The 27,092-nt window shown below is 40.1% G+C and overlaps 1 protein-coding gene and 1 long non-coding RNA gene across 2 annotated transcripts in view; one reads left to right on the top strand and one right to left on the bottom strand.

The window, feature by feature from the left end:
• LOC109963486 (uncharacterized) overlaps positions 1–13,743 on the top strand; it is a 17,934-nt gene extending 4,191 nt beyond the window's left edge. The window contains exons 3-5 of the long non-coding RNA XR_002275412.1: positions 7,631–7,728; positions 11,737–11,933; positions 12,474–13,743. This is a non-coding gene — a long non-coding RNA (uncharacterized LOC109963486). The remainder of the gene's footprint in view (positions 1–7,630; positions 7,729–11,736; positions 11,934–12,473) is intronic.
• The window catches only part of rabgap1 (RAB GTPase activating protein 1), a 67,726-nt gene continuing 41,756 nt past the window's right edge, over positions 1,123–27,092 (bottom strand). The window contains 13 exon segments of the mRNA XM_020606038.1: positions 1,123–3,747; positions 4,403–4,603; positions 8,315–8,386; positions 12,162–12,245; positions 13,813–13,917; positions 14,689–14,799; positions 15,643–15,735; positions 19,041–19,169; positions 19,603–19,644; positions 19,881–20,024; positions 20,208–20,333; positions 20,867–20,941; positions 22,537–22,650. Coding sequence (XP_020461694.1) covers positions 3,625–3,747; positions 4,403–4,603; positions 8,315–8,386; positions 12,162–12,245; positions 13,813–13,917; positions 14,689–14,799; positions 15,643–15,735; positions 19,041–19,169; positions 19,603–19,644; positions 19,881–20,024; positions 20,208–20,333; positions 20,867–20,941; positions 22,537–22,650 — 1,419 coding nt within the window. The 3' untranslated portion in view covers positions 1,123–3,624.

Raw genomic sequence — 27,092 nt, 5'->3', positions numbered from 1 at the left:
TGGATTATAGTTAAAAATGTTATAACTGTGGCTGAGTATCAAACTGCAATACATTTGTGGTGCCAACAAAAACAATTTTGTATGGAACGGTAGCATTGAAATTAGATATTTTTTGTGCAGTGGTTCCAGAGCCAAAGCATTGCATCAGGCCTTCTGTTGAGTCAGCAGGGCTGCATCACCAGATTACCTTTAGTATCAGTTGCTATTGAGTTTGTTTCTAGTCAATTCAATAAATTATTCTCTCTGAGACCTGGTTTACGGCTTGAGATGTCTAATTTTGTCAAACAGTCCAAAAACCCAAAGATGTTGACAGTGTAAAACTGAAGAAAGCAGTGAATACTTATGTTGGAGAAGCTGGATGTTTGATACTTTTGTTTAATTAATGAATTGCAGATGAATTTTCTGTTGATTGATTAATCTCAGCACTTGTTTCTGCTCCAGTTACAAGGGAGACATCATTAGTCTTAAGCATTTATCTGAGCAGTGCTTGATTTGAGCTGTTCCTACTGTCTACAGACTGTATGCACTAGATACTTATTTTTCACTTTTCCATCTCAGTTTCATCTTCATTTTGTCTATGGTAGCTTTGTAGGCAGCTGACTACACTGTCCTGCACAGTGAAGTTTGTATTATAAGCGATGCGTTGTCAAGTAGAGGAAGAAACAGTGTCAGCACATTGGATAGTGCCCCTAGGATATTGCATTTTACAGCACTACTACAGGTTCCTTATTAGACTTGAAAATGCTGCTGTGCTAGTCTTCCAAAGAAACATCAGTCCAGACAGCAATAAAATGGCCACATTAATCTGAGGGTTTGTCCATAGAAGATGCAAAAAAGGGGACAGATATTTTTTCATTTATATCTTTATACTGAAATTCATGAAGTATACACAATGCATCCTACACTATTACAGTTTCCACACGTTGATAATGTTTTTGTTGTTGGATGATAAAGCTACGTTTTGGCATTTAATTAAACAGCAGTCTGACAGAAGCTCGGAGAAAAAAAAAAACATTAACATCGTTGTGGGTTAAACTGTAGCACGGCAGCAGGTACTGTAGGTAGGTAGGTACAAGTAGGCAACATTAGTTAGTTACAGAGTAGAAAATAATAAACAAAACCTCAGTGTTCATTTTTTTAATGCTTATGTACAACCCAGTGCCTTTACAGGAATAACGGCCCTTTGTTTCTTTTAAACTCATCTGGACTTTTCCTCTGACATCACAAATAGATTACAGGCAGTTGGACTCCACCTTCAAGTTAAACGCGATTTACAGTAACAGTCAACTTTTAGACTGGCAAGAGAAAGTCCAATATGAATATTATTTGTTTTATAATAAGTGGAATCTTGTTGAACCCCCTTTCTAAGTATGAAAACAAATCCATCAGCACTTTTTTAAAACACTGTTCCCTCTGCACTGATGTAGGCACCAGTTCGATCCTGGCTTTGACCTCGGATCACAGTCCTGTAACTCATTGTGTTAATTCCTGATCTACACTTTAGGTGCAGACTTAGACCTCTGTGACTTTTCACAACGTGTGTGCATATACACACACACTCGCTGGCCACTTCAGTATTTAAACCATCTTAGCACTGTGTAACATCTGCCTTTGCCTCTTGGACATGTTGAATTCTCTGAGGTATGAATTTATCAAGGTGTTGGAAATGTTTCACAGGGATTTTTGCTCCATGCTGGTTCAATGAAGTCAATCAATTCCTGCAGATTGTAGTGAACAGTGAGATGGTTGTGCTCATGTTATCCTGCCACATCCCAGAGGTGCTCTGCTGAGTCAAGTGCAGGCAGCCAGAATAAACACAAGTTTCTGTCATGTTTCTGGAGCTATCTTGAGACGAGGAGCACTTTGTCACACAGCTACGAGTTGCCAGCAGTGGAAACTTAAGACAAGCCATGATTTAGCATGTCATACTGTGAGATGCCCTTCTGCACTCTATGGGTACACTCCATGTGTGCTGTGGCCTTTCTGGTAGTTTTAAACATCTTTTTTGGCTGATCTCTTCTGACCTCCCTCACTGACACAGTGCCTTCCCCCCCGCTGCTGCTGCCAGGTTTGTTTCCGTTTTCCTCACAATCTTCCATGAAGAACTATCCTCATTTATCAGTAATAACCATAGTGCCTTTCAGATCACATTGTTTTTCACAAGTAGTAACCAGACCTCCTCACCCTGATGCCTGGAGGAGACAGGCGTTCCAAATGAAGTGAGTGTTTGTTCTGTATCCACCTGTATATAATTGCTTAACAAAGTATCAAACATGACCCTGTCATCTGAAGTTAAAGGTCAAAGATCACAGAACAGCTGGCACCAGCAAAGGGGTGGGTGGCCGGGGGCAGGTTTTAAAGGCATGTTCAAGTGCAACAGGACTTACAAATTGGTGTGTGGGTTTTCCATTTGAAATGTACATCTCACTAAGTGATATTTAGGGTTTGTTACAATCATTGCACAACTCTGGGGTTCAACAATGTTTTAACAGATATATGTACATGTAGAGGTTTTTCATGATTTGGAGCTTTTAGTTTCTTTGTGCTGGGAGGCTGAAACCAAAAAAATGAGAAGTATGTTTTATGTCTGAAACCTGATGTGAGGAAATAGCTCTGCTGTTGGTAGCTACAACAGCTTCTGCTTTTACTGTAAATTACATATTCATGTCCTCTGACATCAATATCAACCTTCAGATCAAGGCATTGTCAGCAAATGTCTCTTTAGCATCATTCATATATACATTTGAACATTAAAGGAAAGTAGACAACCAGGAAAAACAGTTCTCCCTTATAGGCATACGTCGCCGCACTGTATTTCTGCTTCTTGTCTACACACATTTTAACGTTATTTCAGTCAATTTATGCATTCAAACATGTTCTTCCATCTCGCATAAACACAGTTCACAGTCAGCACAAAACAAAAAACATGCGCACGTACACACACACACAATCTTTACATAAGCACATTCATGTACATAATTAGAAAAAGAAAAGTGTTGTTCAACGTAAATTAGAAAACAGTTTTGAAAAGGAGTCTATTGGCTCTTGTACCTAAAACAAAAATCTTACAGGGACTAGTTGTTTGTGCCAGTAGTTTAGAGGGGAGGATGATTTTAAGAAAGGACGGAGTGTTTTCATCCCTGTCATGTCAGGACAGTTATAGTTCAGATGTCCTACCTTCCTTCTGCAAGTCTTTAATATCAGCAGTACAAAAACAGAAACTAATGAAGCATTTCTCTCTCTCTCTCTTATTTACATACTTTTCAATCTGTGACTGGTGGAAGCACAGTTTTTCTGGGTTGAGTGGTACCATTGTACTTCATTTTATGTTTTTCAGCCCCTTCCCATCAGCACAGTTGACTGTAGTCAATCAGGGTAGAGACAGGAAGATGTGGGTAGAGGTGATTAGATTAGGAGGGGAACAGGGGAAACATGAGGACAGTTTGGATAACGGGAACATGGAACACAATCTGCAGTAATGGTCATCCTGGGATGTAACGGTCAGTGTTCAAGTTAAAGTCGTCGCCCAGTGGGTTAAGTTTAAGAGTCCGCAGGTTTCAGTGGTGAGTTGCACTGAGTTTTAGATATGATCTGTGTAAAACTGGGGTGGGTGGGGTTATCAGGTTAGGTGGTCTCTTTGCCTTGGCTCCCAGTGACAGTTTTAATGGAGCTTAGCGTTCGGGTTAACCAGGTCTTCTTGGCGGCCTGCACCTCGTTGAGGGCCAGACCCAGGTGGTGCTCTAGGTCCTGAGAAAGATGAGAACTATGAATGGCAGCCAGAACAACAAGAAACATAACAAGTCTCATTCTTGAAGAGTACAGAGTTCTGCCCGACTTTTTCCAGACATATATTTTTACAACTTAGCCAGCAGCTTTAAACTCAATTCCCACTCTAACAGGCATTATTAATCACATGAAATCTTCATTTTTCTGTGACACCATTCCCAATACTTTCGTCACAGAGCTCCTTCCTGCTGTCAGTCAAAGTCCTTTCTTATAAATGGTTCACACTCTTCAGCTTTGGCCCAGTTTTCCTTCAGATGGACCACGCTCTAGCCTCTCTAACAAACTGTGCTCACACATACTATATCTGAACTGTTTCAACTGGGTTTTAAAAATTTAATTTGACTAGACTTTTCTGATTTTGTTAGACTTAAAAGTTAAGACACTGATGACAACACTGTTAGCACAGAGTAGAAATGTCTTCATTACATAAAACCAGACAACCCAGATATTAAGAAATAAGTGTCCTAAAATGGCCCCCTCCTAAATGATTGGACTGACTGGAAATTATGTCTCAAATCACATTTTGGACCATTCCCATTTTAAAGCTGCCTCTACCTTCCCAATGTGACGGAAATTTATTTATTTAGTATTTTAGCCACTAACTGTGTTAGTGTACCTGGATTTTGCACTCGGCCTCCACCAGCTGCAGTTTGGTCTGGGCTAGTTCCAGCTCCATCTCTCTAAGTTGGTTATTTAAACCCTCCTTCTCCTCATCGGTCTCCTCAGGCCCTCCAGCAGGTGCCCTGGTCACAGCTGCCCGTACACGACCCTCTTTGTTGAAAAGTCCGCTGCACCTCTCACAGCCTTCCACTTTCAACTAGAGAAGGATGTGAAAGAAAGATAGAAAAGGTTAGAGAAATGCAACAAGGTAGTAACTGACATCTTTATACCAGTCACTGCCCTTACAAGCTCCTTTTTTTTAGCCCTCTCCTTTAAACTGGAGATTAAAATGAATAACAAAAAAGACAAATGTGCAGAGTAAAGGCACAAAGAGATTTCATGTTAGATTAAAAAAAAGATCTAGCCCAGCACTGATGCCATTTCAAAAGACAGACGTCTTGGAACCAAGCTCCTATTAAGTCAGAGTTCATAGGAGATACTGACTTTATACATAGAAATAAAGGAGATACATGAATGAGAAAATTAAGACTCTGAACTTAGAAAGACCGTGAAAAGAGCTCCAAAAAAGATGGTGAGAGAGGTGTGTGAACATCTTGGTTTCTCTTGTTTGACATGATTTTTGCACCTTCTAAGACTTACCAGTATGCAGTATCTTTGACAACTTAAAAAGTTCAAAAATAAGGATGCGCCAACTGTGGTGCATACGAAATGTCTAACCAGCCAACAAATGTATAAATGGCAATGCGGCCATGACATTCTGCACTGTGCCTGTCTATTGAAGCTGTGTTATTTTTACAGCTTGAGAAGAGACTGGAAAAAAATGACTCCTAAATTCACTCATTCAGATAGTATAAGCTTGTCACGTTTGGATGGCACAGTTTTGGGCATGGGTCAAGTTTGGACAGAAATATGAGGCCCGATCCATGCTCTAGTCCCTGGGCACAGACACATAGAAGGCCTTCCTTACTCTCCTACATGGAGTCAAGACACCAAGACTGAAACAAACATGTTTTGTTTGCATCTCTTTTGCTCGTCTTGCATGTATTTATAGTCATTTATGCTTGCAGTTGCTTAGCATCTCAGCAGACATTGTTTCTTTGTAGTCATTTTGCATTCATTTGCATTCACTATGTATTCATTTTTGCAACTCTTTGTCAATGATTTGTCTCACCTCAACTTTTTTTTTTTGGCTGCTATTTTGTAGACGAGTACCAGGTGCCCCCTGACCCCTTGGGCCTATGCCCAGTTGTCCCATTCAGTAATCCTTCCTTGCTCAATAGTGACCAGTAAATTTAGATTTCATATACTTGTCATCATTTTGCATTATCACTGTAAGCCATTGTGCAATAGCATTTTACATAAATATAATGCAGAGAGCATTGCATTGTGGGATTGTCAGTGGAAAGTATTACATGCTACTGTATGTTTTACATATCCAGAATTCAGGCACTCAAAAGCATAAATGTAGTGCACTGTGTAGTAAATAGGAATCATGTTAGCTCATTAATGTTGTAGATACACTAACCAGCTATGCTTATCTACTTAGCCCTCGAGTCACAGAGCTCTTTTCTGGGTGCCCTTTTGTGTGATGAGCTATTATTGGGCGCAGCATATTTGTGCAAGGAGAAAATCACTGTGAACGGAGTCATACTGACTATGACGCAAGACTAAGTACTTATCTTACTGTGGGAGGAGGACAACTGCTTTTGCCAGATGATCTAAGAAACACTTAAGGCATGTAAAGGATAGAATAAATACTACTCAGACTAAGCCCAGCTGATGCTGCAGCAGCACAGATACATATGAAGAAGTGATAGCTGGAGTGTTTCTTGGTCTTTCTCAGTTTGGCACATGGCTACTAAAAGTCCTAATGGCAGTGCAGTTTGGGCAGAATCTCTTGGGTCATGTTTAGTAGGCTGACTCCTCTGAGGCCCTTGTAGACAGATTGTCTGACTTTGTGTTAACAAGTAGCGGTGTCTATGGCACGGTATACAGTATTACACAGTTACTGTTATTATTAGATACAACAACCCTCAAAAGATTGGAAAAAATGGTCTTTTGTTTTATTTCAAGTGACTGTGCCAGTTGACTGAGCTGGACTGTACCAACTGACTCTAAAGAATAAAAAGAGTTGGCATATAACTAAAGCATGTCAGCACCAGTAGTAGAGGAAGTATTCAGATCCTTTACTTAAGTAAACGTACTAATATCACACTGTAAAAGTAGAAGTCCTGCATTGAAATGTTATGTTTTCTCATAAAAATGTACTTGAAGTATTAAAAGGAGAAGTAGTCTACTCAATGTAGAAAAATGTTATACTATACATCCTATACTGTTATATATTATGTCATTACATTATTTTTCTTTTCTGAACTATTTTGTATCCAAGTGCAAATACTGATTGTTTTCATTAGGGATTAATCTGCTGATTATTTTCTCAATTAATTGACTGACTGGTTTGTAAAGCATCTGGCGCAGTAGTGAGACATGCCATCACAATGCTCCAAACAATGATCAAAATAGTTAACCTATTGTAGGAAAATTAAAAACATTTTGGAATGGTAGCCAGCCCTACTTGTATGACAATATTACATTTAAAGCTAAACAGTAATTAATAAATGGTAAATGGTCTTATACTTGTATAGCGCCTTTCTATGCTATACTCAAAGCGCTTTCATATTATTCAGCCATTCACCCATTCGCACTCCCAAGCACTCACGGATTAACACACCGGTGACATCACCGGGAGCAACTGGGGGTTCAGTGTCTTGCTCAAGGACACCTCGACATGTTGACTGGACAAGCCGGGAATCGAACCGCTAATCCTCCGGTTAGGAAACGACCCGCTCTACCTCGTGAGCCACAGCCGCCCCCAAATACATAACTTTTCTAGAGTAGCTCATCACTGCAGCAGTGGATGGGAGCGTTAATGAAATAGCAGAGTGTCAGAGCTGAAATGGTTTTTGCCATCACTTTAACTAGAGTTTTAGTGATCAAGTATGTCAGTATATTTAAACATTTCTAATTAATGTTGTGGTAACTTAAAGCTGTACTATGTTATTATCCACTGTACATCACTGTTCCCCTACCTCAGTTAGAAATTGCTGTTGCAAACAGTTTTATTGCGTTTGGTGCTCCACTGTTGGTAAACGATCCAAACAAGGTGATAGATGTGCAGACAAGTTACCTCTACTTTCACACATAACTGCTATATCCTTTACAGGAGTTGTCCTTGGTGCAGTTGTCTGTCCTTGTGTGACTCTTTGGGCAGCCCTGACACAGCTCTCTGCCAAATGGCCTTTCTCCCAGTCTACACAAACGGTAGGAACCAAGTGTGCATGTGCTCCTTGGCCTAACCCCTCATTCTTTCACAAGCTTTGATTCCACTGCTACTCAAGACAATGACAAGGCAACGTAGTACGCAGCATACCTGCAAACCCAGTTCATAACTGTTCTGTCCATTTAACAGCTGGATCTAACCAGTCTGATACTGGTTCAGGGTCTAGTGACCATTCTTTGTAAAACTGACTTCACAAGAACTCTGTTGGATTCTAGAGTTAATGTCGGAGTCATAAAAAAAAAATTATTATGCAAATATTGGTCAGATTTTCATTAATTAACCATCAGGTTTGCATGAGATTTCTAATATTTAAATCTTGATTATTCAGCAGGGACAGAGCGGTAGCCTATATTACATCTGTCTACAGCCTAACATAAATCCAGACTCTGTAGAACTGAAATTAGATCAATTCTTCAATTAGTAACTGTGAAAAACAGATACATATACGTTTGATGCTAACAGCACAGCTCTGTAATTACACTCTACTTAAAGCAAAGGCTGTAGTGTTTGAGGGCACACAGAATGTTTCAAGCTACATATGTACGTGTCTGTGTGCGTAAAACTCACCCGGATTTTGTCCAGTTCTCCACGGGTGGCTGTCTGTTGTTTCTCAAGTCGTTCGCTCAGCTGAGAGCAGATCTGAAGGAACCAGGGAGGTAGTTTGATCAGATACATGCTTTCACGCTGCTGTCAGCTCTATCAGCAATGCACCCGAACTTAACTGCATCTCTTGCATCTCAATCAGTGTGAGCAACTCAGCAGTTACTACAGCTATTACATCGAGAGTTGCACTGTAAGGGAAACCCAATGACAACAATATGGAAGAATTTACTGTATAATTAGTGGTAACTACATTTAGATACTTTACTTATGAATATGAAAAATTACAAGTTAAAGTCCTGCATCCAAAATTATGCTTGAGTAGAAATATAGAAGTATCAACAGACAAATGTATCAAAAGTTCAAGTACTCTTCATGCAGAATGGCCGGTTGCAGTTTGTTCAGATAGGAGACTGACTTTACCTGCTTTACAGTTTATCCTGTTGAGGTTTTTAAATCAGGAACACTATATATTTAATAAGATGAGCGAAGTAAAAAGTTCAGTATTTGCCACTGAGAAGCAGTGGAGCTGAATTGAAAAAGCAGCATAAAATGCAAATATTCCAGTTAAGAATAGTACCTCAACCCTGCAGCCTATTGGTAAATCTAAGTAATAAACAACCCCAATCACTCTCCATTTACTCCCACCACACGACTGTTTTTCTTTTTATTTACTTTGTACAAAGGAGGATTTAAGAGTCATCACTACTTTTTATTGTAGTACAGCCAGGATCTAATGCAACATGGGAACAGAAATGTCATAGAAATAGTCACTGTGCACTACCTGGTGTTACCCTTCCTCAGCTCTGTTTGTGGCTCTTTGTGGAAGAGACTTTCTTCTTACTCTAAGCCCATTAGTGGCATCATAATGTATTTTTCCAGCAGGGCTCACAGGATGCACATGCATGAATATGTATGTATGTGTATCCTTGCATATACCCAAGCAATTTCTCTCATTCTCCTTCTATACCTGCAACCCTCATTCACAAACATGCTGACACACATGCACTAGGTTGCCAGTGAACATAATGATCAATGTGATGAGTCATTCTAACAGATGCACAGGGTCATCCCACCTCTCTCTCTGTTCCTGCTCTGTGTATCTTTAACCAGGCAGATATCCACATCTTGATCCTCCTACAGTTTTTTTCTCTTCCTCGCCTTCAATTGCTCTTAAATGCCATTACTGTACCCATCTTTCTCTCTTCCTTCATCAGTACCAGTCTCCACTACTCTGTCATGCTGCACATTTTTTTATTTGTGAATCTTTATCTTGAGCCGCTCAGCATCATGTGCGAGGACCATTTTGTCACCAGTTTGTTCCCACAGGAGAACACGGTAGGTTTTTCACTCTGCTTTGTATGTTTTCTATAATTAGAAAAAGGGCTGAGGAGGACAGTGTGTTCTGCTGGGATTTCAAGCCTACAGATGCAGCCCTCTTAAATCACTGGCTGGACTGTGGTGGAACCACACCTGATCCATGATAGGTCCATGCACAGCCCCTGCTCTTACAGCGTATCCCCCCGCGATGACGCAGTGATCACAGCGCCACCTTGTTAACGCCCCTAAGCACCATGTGTGCAAGCTGCCCGCAGTGTTGTGTATATATCTGCCAGGTAGAGTAGTGTTGTAGTTTACTGCAGAGGCCGACTAATAATTTGATCATTCTGTTAATGTCCAGAACTGCTGGTGGATGAACATAGTAGGACCGCTGGGCCAAGCGGAGGCGCTTGGTTGACAGCAGCTGTCTACATATTAAACAGTGTCTATCACAGTTATAACTATTTCGATATACTTTCATGCTCAGACCTTATACGCCTTTTGAGATATTGTGCTACTGGCAGTTATTGCATTATGTCTACTTTTTTTTTTCATTGTCAACTCTACGCTATAAAAAGAGTCTTTCTGAGGCTGTTACTTTTTTATGCTCTCCCGAATAGTACCTCTTTACTTTTTCTGCATTTCAGGGCAAGTCTTGGCCAAAAAGACTGGTCAATAATGTATGTATACAGTATTGAATTACTTTATGAAATTACATATACTGTATAAAGTTTAGAATTTGATGCAGTTAAGATGCAATGCTGAACTGGTCAGTTGAAGACATCTGAAGTATTTTGTTATTCACAGGCACACTATCTTAAAGCTGTACAAGCTAAAATAAATATTATGCTAACAGAGCCTCAGAGACACAAGCACTGGCATGTTGCTGTACCTGGCTAGTCAGTGTATCCACACAACAGGGCTTACAATGCACCAGTCAACACTGTTTCTAGCTCCCCCAGTAACAGACCTTTCTCTGTCGCTGTGGGCTGATGGGGCAATTAGCAGGGTTTTTTTTTTGGCTCTAATCCCACAAAACGAAACTTGGCATTCACAGGCACTGACACAGGAAATGCTCCTTGAAGAACACTTCAAGTTATCTGGTTTGGAAAACAATGCACACTATTTTGGGGCATTCCGCAGCTTGTCAATCCCAGAGTACTGAATGCTGCTGTCCTCCCTCTGCTCTCTCCTCTCTCCACAGACTTCTGTTCGTTTTCTCCATCTCCATCTATCATCCCCTTCCTTCCTGTCACAAAAGAACTACTATTTATGACAAAGTCAAATTTTCACACACGGCTCTGCTCAGCGCAGCTCTTGGCTGGAAGAAGGCTACTTTCAACCACAATACGCACACAACACCCAACCATCATATTCCCTCTTCCATGATAGCTCCTGTCACCAGTTTTCAGGCCTGCTGTCAATTCCACTCTTCTGCAAATATTTTTAGACTCAGGTGAAGTTAAGGTCTGTTTCTAATTTAGTCTTCCCGCTATTTCTGTCTGCCCACACGGAGTGATCGGAGCTGGCCTGTTGCATAATGCCTCTGTGCTTGATCTAGGTAGCTTTATATTTAAGCATTAAGTCACAGGATGAAATCTGAAAGATGAAAATCATTGTAAGAGGCATTCAAAATATATCCACAGACTGTCATCAGAGAGTCTGGGTTCAGCTTTAGGGACAGTTCTTAAAATTAGACATTTCTGTTACACAAACTCTGAATGAAAAAAGATTCATGGCTGGTAATGGCTTGATCAGGACTTGGACATGAAAAGACAAGCCAAATAAGGAAAGTTAACTGAGAAGAGGTGCTCAAAGGCTCACTCCTCAAACATCCAGCTCTCTGTGGAAAACCAGAGATGGTGCCATCTCACTCCATGAATAGTGTACGTCAGTGTTAGTGTTATTTGGTGGATGCTAATCAATCCAGAGGATGTGCGATGCAGACTGCTGTGACTATGAGCACCAGCTGCTTGTGATCATGGTTCCTGATGTTCCTGTGTAAGTTTAGATGCCTTTTATGTAACTTTTATCTTATTTTCTCCCCTTTCTTTTATAATTCATTTCAGCTGCAGGAGACTCAGTAGATAAGAGAACCAGCACTTCCCCCAGCCTACACGAGTACTGGTCAACAATGCAGCAAACCAAATGCCTGACTTGGCTTAACATCAACATTCAAAATAAGGAAGCTATCATCTGCAGAGCTGTTCAACAACAACACTGACCTGGGCACATCTCTTATTGGGATTTGTCTAGGCTCTGTCTGGTAGGATAAGGACAGAATAAAGGGGTTGTAATGTTGGATCTAAAATTACAAAGTGTGGAAGACAAGGTTCTAGGAGGATGAGCCAGGTTTTCCACAGTGCCAATCATCCCAAAAGGCTGATGGTGCTTTGTATGGACACTGGAAAGAATCACTGTTATTTAGCTTATTATTTAAAATGAGATCTGTAAACAAAGTGCACTGTACAAGGTTGAGATACACGCTACATACCTGCTTGTATTCTCCAATAATGGAGCCATTCTTCTTAATCTCTGATTCAGACTTGTCAAGCTCTCGTCTGCACATCTCCTTTAGCTGTAGAAACACACACAGAGATACTGTTAGGCGTGTACAATACGGCCACATTGTGACTAGTTGGCCACCAGTGTGTGGGCATTGATAGATAAAAAGACCACACATCCAGTACCCTAACAAAAACATATGGCGTGTCGTTACGGTGCGATAACTGTGCCCCAGATTTGACAGTGAATAGCAGTGAATGCTCATGCTAACAAGGTAAAGAACTGAGTTCTCTTCCCACAGGTGTCCACGTTCCAACCATCCCTCGTATGTGATTGGTCAGCTCAGCGCCTTTGCCGGATGATGTCACTGTTTGGTGTGGTAAAAGCTGAACCTGATCCAATGTTTTCACCACAGGGGGCTCTGGCAAAATGACACAGCCCCATGGAGTGCTGCTGCCGGCTGTGGTGAATGTAATCCCCCATAAAAATGAATGGGGAGAGGTGTGTATTTTCACACCTTTGAAACTCAGTCTGAACGTGGGCTTGGAGTCAGAGACAAGAGAGACTGTCATGTAATGTGAAGAAGACAGAGAAAAGTATTGACAGATGAGAAGCTGAGGGCAAAGTTGCACCCTCCACACAACCTGTACACATGCACATAAATCACTCCGAGCTACACCTGCACACTATAGAGACAGGAGGCATTTGAAGGACAGCACTGAACACGTGGAAACATGGGGCTGCAGGCCTGTCTTCCGCCTCTAAGGGATTCTTTACTGACCTCATGAAGACCAACATGAAAGATGAGCTGACGTTCTTTGATGTTGAAGGTTTGACTGCAAAGAGTATGTCTCTTTATAGAGCTCTGGAAATGTTTGGACTATAGTCTTTTCCACCAATTATATTACACAGAAAGAGATATTAAATGGGTTTTTAACCATCTTGACACAGGGGGGGAAAATGACATGGACAGATTCAAAGAAAATGATGAAGAGACAGACATTAAAAGAGAGATGGAGGAGAACATACAGAGAAACAAAGACTGACATGTAGAGAAACGTTTGTGCTCAACACATGCAGTACAGTGTGTCTAAAGGGAATGTTGTCTTAAGGTTTGACTGGGTTACATTCATGATGTAATGGCTGGTTCTTGTACTTTTCATCTTTACAGACTTAGCCACAGTATGAGCAGTATTACTACCTGAGGGGGAAAAAATAACAGCCTTGTTTTTTAGGAGCAGTATATTCAATCAAACGACAACTAATCATGTAGGTTTTTAGTCCAACCAAACGTCACGGTAGCTGAATATGATTAACACACTTCCGTCCACAGAGATGTTCTAAGTAAAATCAGGTGTCACACTGGTTCGAATGAGAACCTGTATCTATCCATAACATAGACGGGCACATAAATATCACACATGTAATGCTTGTCTTCTCCTTGACTCAGGATAGGAGATTTAAGCAGCATCTTTTCACAATGATAGTTGATTCACCTGAGAAGGTGTACTGCAGTAGTACTATCTGTAGCCCTGTATACTAGATGACATTTAGAGAGAAATATATTTCAGACATCAGCAGAAAAATTTTACTAGGCTGGGTTTAGATCTGGACCCCAGTGTCTCATTGTTGGCTCTAACCTGTGCAGATTCTTCTTCCAGCCGCCTCTTCTCGTCCTCAGACTCCACCAGTTTCTGTTTGGTCAGCAGTAACTCTTTATTCAGGGCGTCTGCCTTCTCCTCAGCCTAACACACACAGAGCCACACAAAAATAACCCAGAGTTGAAGAGGTCATTAAATGTTAGTCTCGCCCTACTTTCTGCTTTAGTTACCTTGAAAAGAGAGACACTCTTTTCAAGGTAAGTCAAACTGTGGTGAATTTCCTGTCTGACTCACTCACTACATACTTTCATTCTACTGCTTGTTGTTTTAGCTCTTGAACAATAAACTGCATACTTGCTCTGTTAGGTGACCTTGATTTTGATTTGATTTGATTTATTCTTTCAAGCATGTAAAAACAGTTGATATGACAACACACATAATTTTACACATAATCCAATATCAATTTGCTTATACCTAGTACATGCTTGAATGGAGTAGGAAGAAGTCAGACTTATCCAGTCCTACCCCATGACATCATCTTACCATCATTGGTTTGCAAGCAGTAAATGATTCACTTCTACCCACACACATATTATACTAAAAAAGATTATGTGTTAACATTCTTACATCACACAAGTAATATACTAAAGAATTATTACAAAATGTACACCACGCTCACAATTGTCCATGTAATTAATCATTGAGCCTGTTCTTGCATATATCTTGATTGACACATACCTTTATATTTATGTTTAAACTCGGCAATTTTATTACTATTTTTTATGTCTACACTTAAATTATTCCATAGTTTTACCCCACTTATGGAAATACAAAACAGAAATGAGTCATTTACATGAACATGTACACACACACCCCTACAAAGTTACACAGATATAGTCTTTCCCTTTGGCTTACATTGTCGAGGTCTTTGCGCAGGGCTATCTTGCTGCTAACGAGCTCATGTGCCAGATCGTCATTCTCCTGCTCCAAACGCATGTTGGCCTCTTGCAAACGACGGTTCTCCCGCTGGACAGAGGGCAAGAGAGACAAAGAGGGGGAGGGAAAGGCAAGAAGTGAATAAGAGAGAGAGATTGTCAAAAAATGGGAGGAAATAGAAAACTTAAAGTAATAAGGCAAAGGGAAAAGAATGGGACAGCAAAGCAGAAGAGCATATAAAGGAGAGACGAAGCATGAAAGAGGAAAAAAGTGACATGACAGCAGAGCTGGGAAAACAAGTTGATCATGCAGCGTTGCGAATGAGTGTGTAAACATCTCTTCCTGTTCAGTAGTTTCCAGAGTAATGCAACAGCCCAGAGTGAGGCTGAGCTGTTGTAAAAGTTAACTGTAATTATGTGAGTGAATAATTGCCCAGAAAGCGCTGTCTGTAATGTACATTATCACCAGCAACAGGCAGCTATATTAAAAACATTAAATATATTACTGATATGACAGGCAGAGGAGTGAAGATAAGGTAACCTGTGATTCTGGGATAAGTATTAATTTACAAGTGAAGACACAAATGATAGCAGCCTGTTGAAAATGCGGTAAATCTAAGTGAGTCAGGTGTAAACTAAATGCACCCATTAGGACAAGATTGCAGTTTTTATAATGTAAAATATGTTCAAACTATAATTAAACTATGATAGGCTAACCGAGACAATTATAGTTTGGCTTAATAGCTGAATGTAAAAATGATCTTCTTGAATAGCAATAATACACACATCCCAAGATACCTCCTCTGTCTGGGTCACAGAAACCTTTGACAGCATGGAAAATACTGTAAAAAAGGACATCTTGTAGTTTTAATTTTATGGTGATGTTGAATTTCTTATGTGTAATGTCTGCATGTTGTTTTGTGTTCATCTCTACCTCATATCGCTCAATAGGAGCCTCCTGCTGCTCCTGCTGCTCCCGCATGGTGTGGTACTCCTTCTCAAATTTCTTAAGCTTCTTCTGGCTGATCTGTTGGGCAGCAGGAGAAGAAAAACAAAAATGTGGGATTCCCAACTGTCTCATGCATATGAAGAATAATAAAATAATTGTAACCATAATGAAGAATGGAAATAAAAACTGCCCCATTATTCTTTGGCTCGTGGACTAAAAGGCGGCTGCTAGTTGAAAATCTTTCCAATCTTGTAAACAAAGATAAGATTTATAATCTTTGCTGGACTGTGGCATTCTTTAGTCCAATCTGGCATACGAATAACCTGTAATAGGACATATGCAGAATTTGCTACTGTTCATTTGAGATCTCTGTCCACAAGTGATTCATACCAACTTACAGTTTGCTGAGTTTTAAAAGTTCTGAGATGTATGCACAACGAAATGCTGTTGTAAAGCTACTGCACCTCTCGGAACACCATCACCCCTGAAGGCAGTGTTACTTGTGTATAAGTACTTTAACAGCTGATAGAGAAGCCATTGTGTTTTCTAACTGTTTTTAATCTACTCTAATCATAGGTTACATTATATAATCAGTTACTGCTTTTGTGTCTTTTATTCTGACGGAAGTTTCTGCAGGCAGGTGAAGCTAAATTTCCACAGTTCATGCTATTCATCGTCTTGTTAAATGGATGATCACAAAGTGCACAGAGTTCTGGCTCGGTGGTACACCTCTGATTACCCAAAACAGCATCCCATTGAAAACCACACACTTTCTGCCACTTCCGTGCCTACAGTTGCATTTGCGCACTAACTGCATTTAGGCCGTCTCATCAACAGGCCTTTCACTACTCAGCTGCTGCCTTACATTGGCCTTATTAGAGGAGACCATACAATGAACACTATGTGCCTGATTTTCAGCATGAACAGTGAGAGAGAGACCCAACGCCCGTGTTCAAACTAAGACAAGCTCGACCTTTTTGTGGACTTTAACACGTATAGTTACAACAGCAACATCAATGCACTGTTTTTGCATGCATGACCGTGTGTACATATTGTGATCTCAGGTTTAGCATTATAATGAAGAATACCCGATGATCCAGATGCTCCCAGCATTCATCACCTAATGATGCTGGCAGAACTAGAACAGCATGGCCCACATGTCCTGCTGTAAGTGTATGTTCTTAGAGTTTATTTGTTCACATGTTTTGTTCTGTAAGAGAACTGAGAAAAGGTACAAGAGGTCTTTTAGGACATGACTTGCCGCCTTCTTTCTCATTCTTTTGTCATCCTCTCTCAGCCTTGACAGACAGCTAGGTATCCAGAAGTCACTACTTAGAGAAGCAATGTCCAACAGAGCATGCCCAGCTCTCTTTAGTATAGACATTATTTACACACTAAATATTTCTCATCCTACAAGTCTGGGATCAGGTATAAATTAACAAATTACCTGTGCGGTGTATTCAGAGACACAGTGTAATCCACCTGCGCTCTCTCAGGTAATTTTCTGATCATTCTGTGCTTCTCTAACAGAAAAATCATGTAAGCTTGTTTCATTGCTGCAGTTTTGTTTTCTACAAAACATAAAACAATTTTGGAAGCTGTGGAAATACCTCAGGAGTTTGACACAGCAGCAGGAAAGCTGTTAACAGTATAAAAAGATCTGTACATGCTCATATGAACTAGGCAGGAAGGTAGAGAGCTGTGCAGTAGATATAAAGACAATGAAGCTAAAACATTCAGGTAAACAAAAAAGCTGACAGGGAAAGAAAAAACTGCTTGTGTTGGATGATTTGAATACATCAGCTCTGGAAGTGCAAAGGTTAGCAGACACAAAGAGAAAGTAGGTGTAGTAACTACACACCAGCACAACATGGCAGGGTAAATTACCTTGGTTTGATGCCAGGATTGTCTTCCAAATACATTTTGTCACCTGACAGTTTGAGTGTTTTGAAGTGTATTTACTTAAAAACTAGTGCAATTTATTATGTTAAAATAGGTTTTCCTCCTAATAATATTAGAACTTACACAGATAATCACACTATTATATTAGTAATATATATTAATGACTGTGACGTGACAAATTCGTCTTTCTGTCCTCTTGAAAGAGGATAACATCATATAATTTGGTTTGTAGAGTTTTATGCTAATTCTACCTTTTGGATGGGGGTGGCTTTTGTGTGAGAGCGTGTTTTTTTGTTTTCTGCATCAACATGTAACAATCCAAACTTTAAATCAGGTTTCAAACAACACTGAGATATCTGACACTGGTTGTGTACATGGAAGACCTGAGCTCAAACTGTGAATGAAGTAGGAGCACCTGACTGTGGACCAATCAAACGGCAGCAGCATCAGTCAATGAGGGCGCCAGTAATCTGGTCAGTTAATCCCTCTATAGTGAAGCTTCAGATTAGCCTAGTGACTCAGACTTAATTTCCAGCTCCAACATTACAGTACTCACTGAGACAAAATTACCAAATGGAATTATTTTCTCTTGCCAAATAATGTGCTGGAAATAACTTCTTAAATCGTTGTGCGGTAAACCGTGGGTTGGCGTGCTTCTCTGTGACTACGTGAGGTTATTTCATTCAAATGCTTAAAAAGAAAGGAAGGAAGATTAAGAATTAAATAAAGCACACAGACAAGTCAAATTAAACAAAAGCAGAAAAAGTAACTCTGAAACTCTCATAGTGTTCCAGCTCAAGATGTTTTCATGATTTATGTTCAGAACTGATGCCTCGGAGATCAGTAGTGAAACATCTTCAAGACTGCCCTGATTTACTTTCACTGGATCTTTCCCTTCTGGAGGAGCTCAGTGTGCACTCTCCCTGTTGCCCCCATCTACGTGAGAACCAAAAACCTCATCTCTGTCCTTGCTGGCTCTTTTACAGTTTGTGCTAATAAATATTTCTACCCAAAGTTACCTTCAAAGTCAGGCCCTCTAAAATAGGCCAGTCTGTTCAAAACAGGTCAGGACACAGGTGCTAGTGTGTGTGCATGTGTGTTAAAGAGGCAGAGACAGAAGGAGAGCAGTGTGCGTGCACCTATTCATGTCAACTGTTAAACCTACCTTAAAGTTCAACAGCGGCCCCTACTGGTATTTCTGTAGCACTGCTAAACTACAGGTTTTATGTATTCATTCAGTCCGTTTCATTTACTTTTAACTTGGTTTTCTGGGTAGCAGACATACTGTTTTCTATGACCTTTTGTCTCCAGTATTCCAAATCTTTTTAAGGTTTGGTGAATATTTCTATTTTTACTCAAGCTAAAAAATCAGGTTACTAACAAGACTGAAATGAATGGGACTAAACCTAAAGTCTCAGCTGTCGTCTGAGGGATGCAGGGCCGAACAGGCTGCTGCTTGGCAACAGTGAAGAGAGACTCACCTTCATGCTACAAGCCAGCTCCATCAGTTTCTTTGCATTTTCCTCAGACCGGTACCTCTTTGGAACTGGGACACGAAAGAATTTGAGTGCACCCTCGAAGTCTGTTTGGATCAGATCGTCCTTTGAGGTCTGTGGAAAAAAGAACAAAAAGGTAAGCACCCATTAATCCAAATTTGAGTATTTTGTTGAGCAGAGATTTTTTTATACAGTAATGTGAAAGCAGAATGGCCCTAATTAAGACGACGGTTAAAAAAAGATAGGATAAATAACAAATTGGTGAGAAAACAGCTTAGGTCTAAAAGTCAAAATAAAAAAACATTTTTTCATTGACTGAACTCTTTGCTTTGAGGCCAGACATCTTTAATAATAAACACAGTCCCTGCTTTCAGCACAGGACAGTGCAGTCACACAGCATGTGTGTATGCACTTGCTCACATGTCGATACTGTATATAACATCTTTCCAAGGCTCAGCTTCCTGTTGGCACATGTTTGTTTCTGTTTCTACTCACACCTGTGGTTGTCAGTGTTAATGTATCTTCATTTCTGTGTGGGTTAGCTTACCTTCAGCAGTGCCAAGGCTACATTGAAGATCACACTGATGCCCTGAGAATAGAGAAAAATGATACAGATTCAGGGACTAATAAGGAACTGTGTTACTGCAGGTTCAGGGAAATGAACATAAAAGGTGCTTATGTGTAAAGAGTAGAATGTTATAAGTGTAAATGTGTGTCCACAAACAGTGCATATGTCTTGCTGTGTAAGTGAAGTACGAAGGTGCTCATATTTTCAAAATCGAGTGTAAATAGCAGCCGGTAAAGCTGTGTTGTTTCATTACCAACCTCACACAGTAGCAGGTCAATGATATGGAAGACCATGTAAAGAGGGAACTTGGCTGTGAAGAGGGTGAGGAACCACTGAGATGCATACATGTGAGCCTCCAGACCCACGCTAAGGAAATGGTTGTACAGGTCTGGTATATATTCCTGGTTAAACACAGGAAGTGACAGAGAAAGAGGAGGAGGAATAAAAATAAAGAGAAGGGAGGAGGAGAAGTAGAAGGAACGATGTGGAGAGAAAGAGGTAAATCACTAAATGTAATACAGAAAAAATATGGTGTGCTTTCAGAAAAATCACTTTAGATCTACAAATGCAACACAGACACACACCTGCATGAGTCTCTCAAGTTGGAAGAACTTGCAGTGCAGATCTTCAAAGTTCTGCTTGAAAAGGTCCCTGAGCCCGTAATCAAACATGATTTTGACCAGCACACTAAAAGCTTGCTCCTCTGGCATCTGAAGAAGACGACCAAGACATCAGTCATCAGTACTTCATGCCAGTTCATATTCTAATAATCTGTATTTCACAAGGCTAATATGACTTTTACATCATAGCTTTACCACATAAATCTATGTAAATTAATACTAAACATAGCCTGGAGCAAGTGACTCCTTCAAATGTTGTTAGTTTGCACACATCTCTTAGTCTACCATCTTGAAACAAGCCACAAACATTGTTTCTCCACCAGGTGGAAGTGTTGTCCTGTCCCTGGAAGGCAAGATGGCAGATGAACACAAACCGATTATACATTATTTACACATAAGAGATGCCAGTATCCCATGGATAACACTCTCCGTCTGACGTCCTTCTGCCCTTTGTGAGTCTGACACTGAAGATACATTCTTCAGGGTTCAAAACATTCAAGATAAGCCAGACAAATCCTCCAATTTTGCAAAAATGCCAAAAAAATCTAAATAACCCCTCTCAGCTTTTAGAACTGTTTAAAAAGCTAGGATGTTTGCTGGACCCTGGTGATATGTGAACTCACGTGCAGCAGCAGCACAGCAGCCAAGAAGGACTGTCCCTGGCAGTAGCCAATCTCCTCATCATAAACAGAGTAAGCCTGAAAAGAAAAGACAAGGACAAGCAGACACACAGTCTGTTACTAAGTTTTACTGTGAATTAACTGTCCGTATACTATATAAAAATGTGTAACATGAACAAAAAAGAGTAAAATATTTTTTAAAGACTGGACAAAGCAGCCCTGGGTTAAGGGCATCAGTAAATAATTTGTGCTGTATTTGACAGGAAGGAAGAAACACAGTATGTCCATATGGCTCAAGCTCCACTGGATGCTATCATATCAGTCATATAAATATTTAGTTTGTGAACCCTCAGTAGACTTGTTTGGGTACAAAGCACTTGAATTATGTTGTACATGCTGTTCAGTGCCATTTCTGGTGATTTCTGGCAATTCCCTTTTTGGAAATTTCTTACGGTATGTCTTTCAACATAGGTGACTTTATTTACAAGTGTTCCATTACTAGTGTCAGAATAGCAATAAAAGAAGACACAGATGAAGGCAGGATCTGTAGTGACCATGAACAGAGACTACAGGAGGAAAACAGATGGAGAGAAATAGAGCAAATATCAGGGTATGGAGCCAGGGAGAGAATGTAGAAAAAGTAGTGCCCTACTGAGCTACAAACACAAATAATGAGTGCAAGCTAAACAGGGGGGGGCTGCTGAATTATTCAAGCACACCTGAGGAGGTGCTTGTCTGGGAAGAGATGGATGTCCTCACCTGAGTTATACATAATGAATGAAATGAAAATAGGAAAAAAAAAAAAAACTGCAAACACGCTACAGCCAGGCTATTCACATGGGATTATGGAACCATAGGTAGGTTCATTTTCATGACAAAGAGAGCACCAGCAACTCATGGTCAACAAGGTTTATGTGTAAGCATGCTGCTGCCTGAGAGTCAGTTGTACAACTGTGTGTGTGTGTGTGTGTGTGTGTGTGTGTATAGATATGTTCGATTAGAAAGTTATTTTGCTTTTCTAGACAGGCTGGGACTGATGTGAACTCAGTGAACCACCCAGACACAGAGTAGCTATTCCGTTATTAATGACCAGTTCATTTTAGTTTTGACAGCCTGCACTATTGCTCTACACACTTTGTTGTGGGACCTAGTGTAAAGCTGGTGTACTGTATTATAAAAAGGCTCAATTTCACATGCAGATTGCAAAGTGGTTCTAGCAATAAACACGACTGATAACAATTGTTTATATCTCACCGGTGTAATTAAAGGAGGATACAGCAGCTCCAAACCTTATGGTTGTAAATGCATATCAGGGACATAGCGCCTGTAATACATCACACCAAAAATCACTTGCAGCACAACTGGTAGTGTATAAATTTTTCACAGTTCCTCAGTGTGAAAGATAAGAATCACACTTAGTTTTTATATTTAGTTTGTTTTCACATTCACCAGTAGGGGTGTTACGTAATAAACAAACAAGACATCTTATCAACTTGGACGTAGGGAATACAAGCTGCTGATGTGTTTGTGCTCTACAGAAAGTTTGGCAAACTGTCAGCTGCAGCTGTAACTTTATGCACTGTACTGATCCATTTCTAGGACTGCAGCATTTTGTGTTGACTTTACAGAAAAATACATTCAGACATGTTCTTGCTTGTTTGTCTGTGTCCCACCTTGCAGATCTTGTAGAGTGAGTCTTGTCCATCTCCTCCAGTGTCTTTGAAGTAGTCATGAGCTGGGAATGTCCTGTTTATGTCTCTGGTGATGGCACTGTCCTGGGGGGACTCCTAGGGGAGATAAAGACAAAGGTTAAGGTGAGAGGAAAGAACTTAAACACTAAAGAATCCACAAGATGTTTTATTATCTTCAACAGTATCGTACACTGCTTCAATAATGGGCCACGTTTACCACGACTGCTCGTCATTTGTGCCGCATCACGGAGTGTGTTACAGTATACTGTGTATGTGGTGCTCAGGTTACACACAGCTTCTCTGGGGTAAGTCGAGCTAGCATGCAGCTGGTTATGTAATGTAGTTAAAATGAATAGCGACCCCGCCTATCCGGCACAAACAGCACCATGCTGCTCGGTTTTGGAGCATATTCAGCACAGCACCGTGGCTGGGATAGCCGATACGGTACTTAGTTAAGACTACTGAAGTAAAGAAAAAATTAAAGTATAAAATAAACAAACATAGCTACTGTTTACAGCATATTAATGCATTTTCTTCCTGTGTTAATTTTACTGTTCCATGTTTCACCATAATGGATACATATGGCATTGCTTCAGTCAGGCTGCCTCTGCACAATCTGATGGAGGATGAATTACAGTACATCACTTTATCACAGAATACAGTAAAGTAGTTTTAAAACAGGTAATACACAGTAGCCTAATAGAAATAAATTATGATGGTTTGATGTTATTTGTACAAATCACATCAATTCAGTGCCTTTTCAGTCTCATGTTGTGAACTACAAAAGTAGCCTACTAATCTCATGTTTTATGCAAATTTAAATGCATTTATTGGTTGGAGAGTGTTGGTCTAAATTAGTTGATTTACAGTGTATGTACTAAAGTGCCAGCAGAGAGACACTGTTTCAATCAGGGATTTGTAACACCTCATTCAGCAGCACCAACAACTCACTGAATAAACTTCACGCTGTGCACCTGTGCTGTGCTTCACCTCTTTAATATCACATTTTGCTCTGCCTTCCCCGCAGGTATCACTGTACCATCTCATATTATCTTAGGTTTATTTGAAGTTGCCTATAACTTGGAAGTGTTCTACATACCGCTGGCTAGCTTGTAAATTTCCCAAGAGGAATCAAAAGTCTTATGACTATATTTAGTTTTATTCTTCTGATTCTGAAAAGTAAAGAAAGTTAAAAAAAAAAAAAAAAACATGTAGTGCAGTAAAAAGTACAATATTAACGCTGTGTTTAACAGATTTTGGAGTAAATATTGTACCATTTAAAAGCAAACTGTAACAATTTATGTGGTACAGTATGTTATGAAGTACAGTGAGACAATGCACAAGCTGCTTTCGGTTTCCTTTCTATATCCACATACTATGAAGCAGTAACGAGGGAGCAACAGTGCGGCGCCTGGTGGCAGAAAAGAGAAGTGCATGTTGAATTTTCAGAGGCCCACACACACTAAGATGAAAAAGTACAACACTTTTAAGTGTCACTACTTTACTACTAGAAAAAAAAAAACTCCTTTGAAGCCAGCACTGGTCAGTGTTCCTCACTATGTGGCAACTCCCCACACTACTGAGATTTACAGCATGGGCAGAACGAATTACTAGTGGTACAGAGTGTTCTCTTCCACAGTACAGACAGTACACATCTTCCCTTCTCTCATCTCAGTTCTGATTGTAATCAGTTTAGGAACATTACAAGTAATTCTTATGTTGCCACAGCGCAGATAAAAAACACCAAATAATAATGCAACTCTGACAAACAGAATAAAGGAAAACAGGTCAAGCATATTAGGTAACAAAAAACACATTGATATTATTTATAATGCAAGTGTTCTGTGAGAATAGTGACTAACATTTTTACTGTTGCTATAGTGTTACATATTTCACAGAACTCTATAAGAAATGTTTTTAGACAAGAAAAGTGCTACAACTTCAGGAATGGAGGGTTTTCATCCTCTGGGGAACATGAATGTCAATATGTCATGGCAATCCCAAAAGGCACACCGTGGCTAACAAGAACTAGAATCACCACTTCGCAGTTGTATGCCTCCACCAACCAGCCAATGAGGTCACTGAGCTAGACCACTGATCACCAAAACCTAATCAGTTCATCATTGAGTCCAAGTGGACATTTGTGCCAAATCTGAAGACATTTCCTCCAGGTATTGCTGACATATCGCATTCACAAGGATCATACGAACAACCTGAAAACCTAATGCCTCTGGCCGCGGCTATCACTGCCCCAGGATGCACTGACTGAAGTACAGAGGTGTGAAAATAACCCCACCTGCATACAGTACATGCAGTATTTCAAGCCTGGGGCAACATAGTTCTCGGAGATATCCCTTTGCAGAGAAGACAGAGCACCACATATGGAAACACCATATACACACAGATCTGTAAATACTCCAAACTAGTCTTGCTTTTCAAACATTAATTACCCCTCATTTCACTATTGATGCTCTTTGGAATTAGCAGCCTCTAAATAAATAATGTCACTCTAAGACACACTGGTAATTACATGACAACAAATACACATTTAAAGATTGATTCATACAGTATGTGAAGGCAAAGTGGCTCAGGACATGGTTGATGTGAGACAAAATGGGGCACTAGAGTTTTCAGCAAACTGCAGCCATATACCTTAAAAATTCCCTATTTTTAACCCTCACTACTTTTTAAATATCTCTTGGCCTCTTTGTAGCTAATTATACCTTTTTGGTCTCCATGTCAAGTCCCTTCCTCTCCCTTCTCCACATTTCTGTTCCAACTTCCACAGAGGAAGAGTGAAACAAAAATAAAGCAAGTATAAGAAGAAATACAGGAAGAAAATAATGCTAAAACAAAGTGAGCTAACTTCCACCACACCCAGTAAGTCACAGATAACGCGTGTGTATATAAGCACAGCCAACCTGACTGGATGCTTGGCAAAATTTGAGTCATATTGATTGTTGATAGTGTTCTAACATCTGTTTGGGATGAATAATAAATCTTAAATCTGTCCTCCTGATTCATGGAGTCTTTCTAAAGCTGAGCTTACACTAGAAGACTATGATAAGACTAAAAAAAAGATTTTTAAAAGAGCAAAGTTTGACACCCTCTCACATCTAAAGACAATATGTCACAAGTTTTTAATCATAAACTATGATTTTGCAAAGACTGGGGACAGGGTCACTATTTGCAAGCCTGCAACTAGATTTCTCTTGAGACAACTTCCTGTGTGCTCCTGCATTTGGCTACAGCTGCACTTGCAGTGTTTTGCTTGGAAAAAGAAAAGAAGACACGCAGAATGTGGACATGACCCTGGGTGACTGAAGTGGGACAGCAAGGTCTGTCCACCTTTCTTCTTTCTCCACTTGTCACAGTACAAACTGGATGTCACACACACACACACACACACTTGCTCACTTCACAGCTCCACCAGTTTCTCATCCTTTGACAAGGTTCAACAGAACCGTTTGGTGTAAGGCTGGCATAACACAGACTGTGTAAACTCCTAAAGCACTAGAGCTGAAAAGATTAGCCAATTATTCAATCAGCTGATCAATAAAAAAATTAATCAACTATTTTGAAAATCTGTCATTTTTTGTCATTTATTACAGTAATATCTTTGGGTTTGGGACTTTTGAACAGACAAAACAAGGCATTTGAAGACATCCCCTTGGGTTTTGTGAAGTTGTGACTGCCATTTTTAAAATATTTCTAGACCAAAAGATTTATTGATTGATGAGAGATTACATTATAATGAACATAATCATTACTTGCAGCCCTGTACTGTATGTACACTGTAATATTAATTCTAATTCTTACTGAATATTTTAATATTCTGTTCTTCTGGCTACTCTACCTTTTCCTAACAGGCAAGGAAGGGGTTCACCTGCAGCACATCGGTGAAGTTTGGCTAAGCTGAAATTTAGCCACAACGCCATTGAAAAGGTGCACAGAGGCACTCTAGTCTGCTCGTTCACAGTAAAAACCACTGGCATTGATGTGTTTTGGAGTGCAGGGGTGGAGTTTCTGTATCCAGTGTGAAGGGTCCATTACACTGGGCTAAAGTCTCTCAGTGAATGATAAGGATCCATGTTTATACAAGTGCCACTTAGTCATGCTTATCTAAAGTGCTGAGAGTGTGTACAAAGACCTCTGACACAATGGTCAATTAGCTTCCTCTCTGTCCATTCAGTTAAAGAGAATGAGGGAAGCACCAGAAGGCAGAGAAAACATATCCAGTGAAAGAAGATGGGAAAAACTGTGGCTGTGGACAGCTTGGACTGAGATTCCAAAGCCACCATTGCTGCTTAATCTACTTCTGCCTCGTGCATCTGTGTATGCAGTGTTGTAAACACTACTTTGACTTTTTTGGAAAACAACTCATTTTGCTTTCTTGCCTTAAGGTAGATGAGGCGATCCAATACCAATTCTCATGTCAGTGAAGTAGGTATGGAGTTAGTCGGTGCAATCTGCTGCTGCTCACCAGGAAATAGGACAAGCCCTGACAAATGCTACAGCATGACTATCATAGCACTGTC

The sequence above is a fragment of the Monopterus albus genome, unplaced genomic scaffold (genome assembly GCF_001952655.1).
Source record: "Monopterus albus unplaced genomic scaffold, M_albus_1.0 scaffold75.1, whole genome shotgun sequence".
Taxonomy (NCBI): domain Eukaryota; kingdom Metazoa; phylum Chordata; class Actinopteri; order Synbranchiformes; family Synbranchidae; genus Monopterus; species Monopterus albus.
The sequence above is the reverse complement of the archived record's forward strand: the minus strand, read 5'-3'. Positions and strand labels throughout refer to the sequence as shown.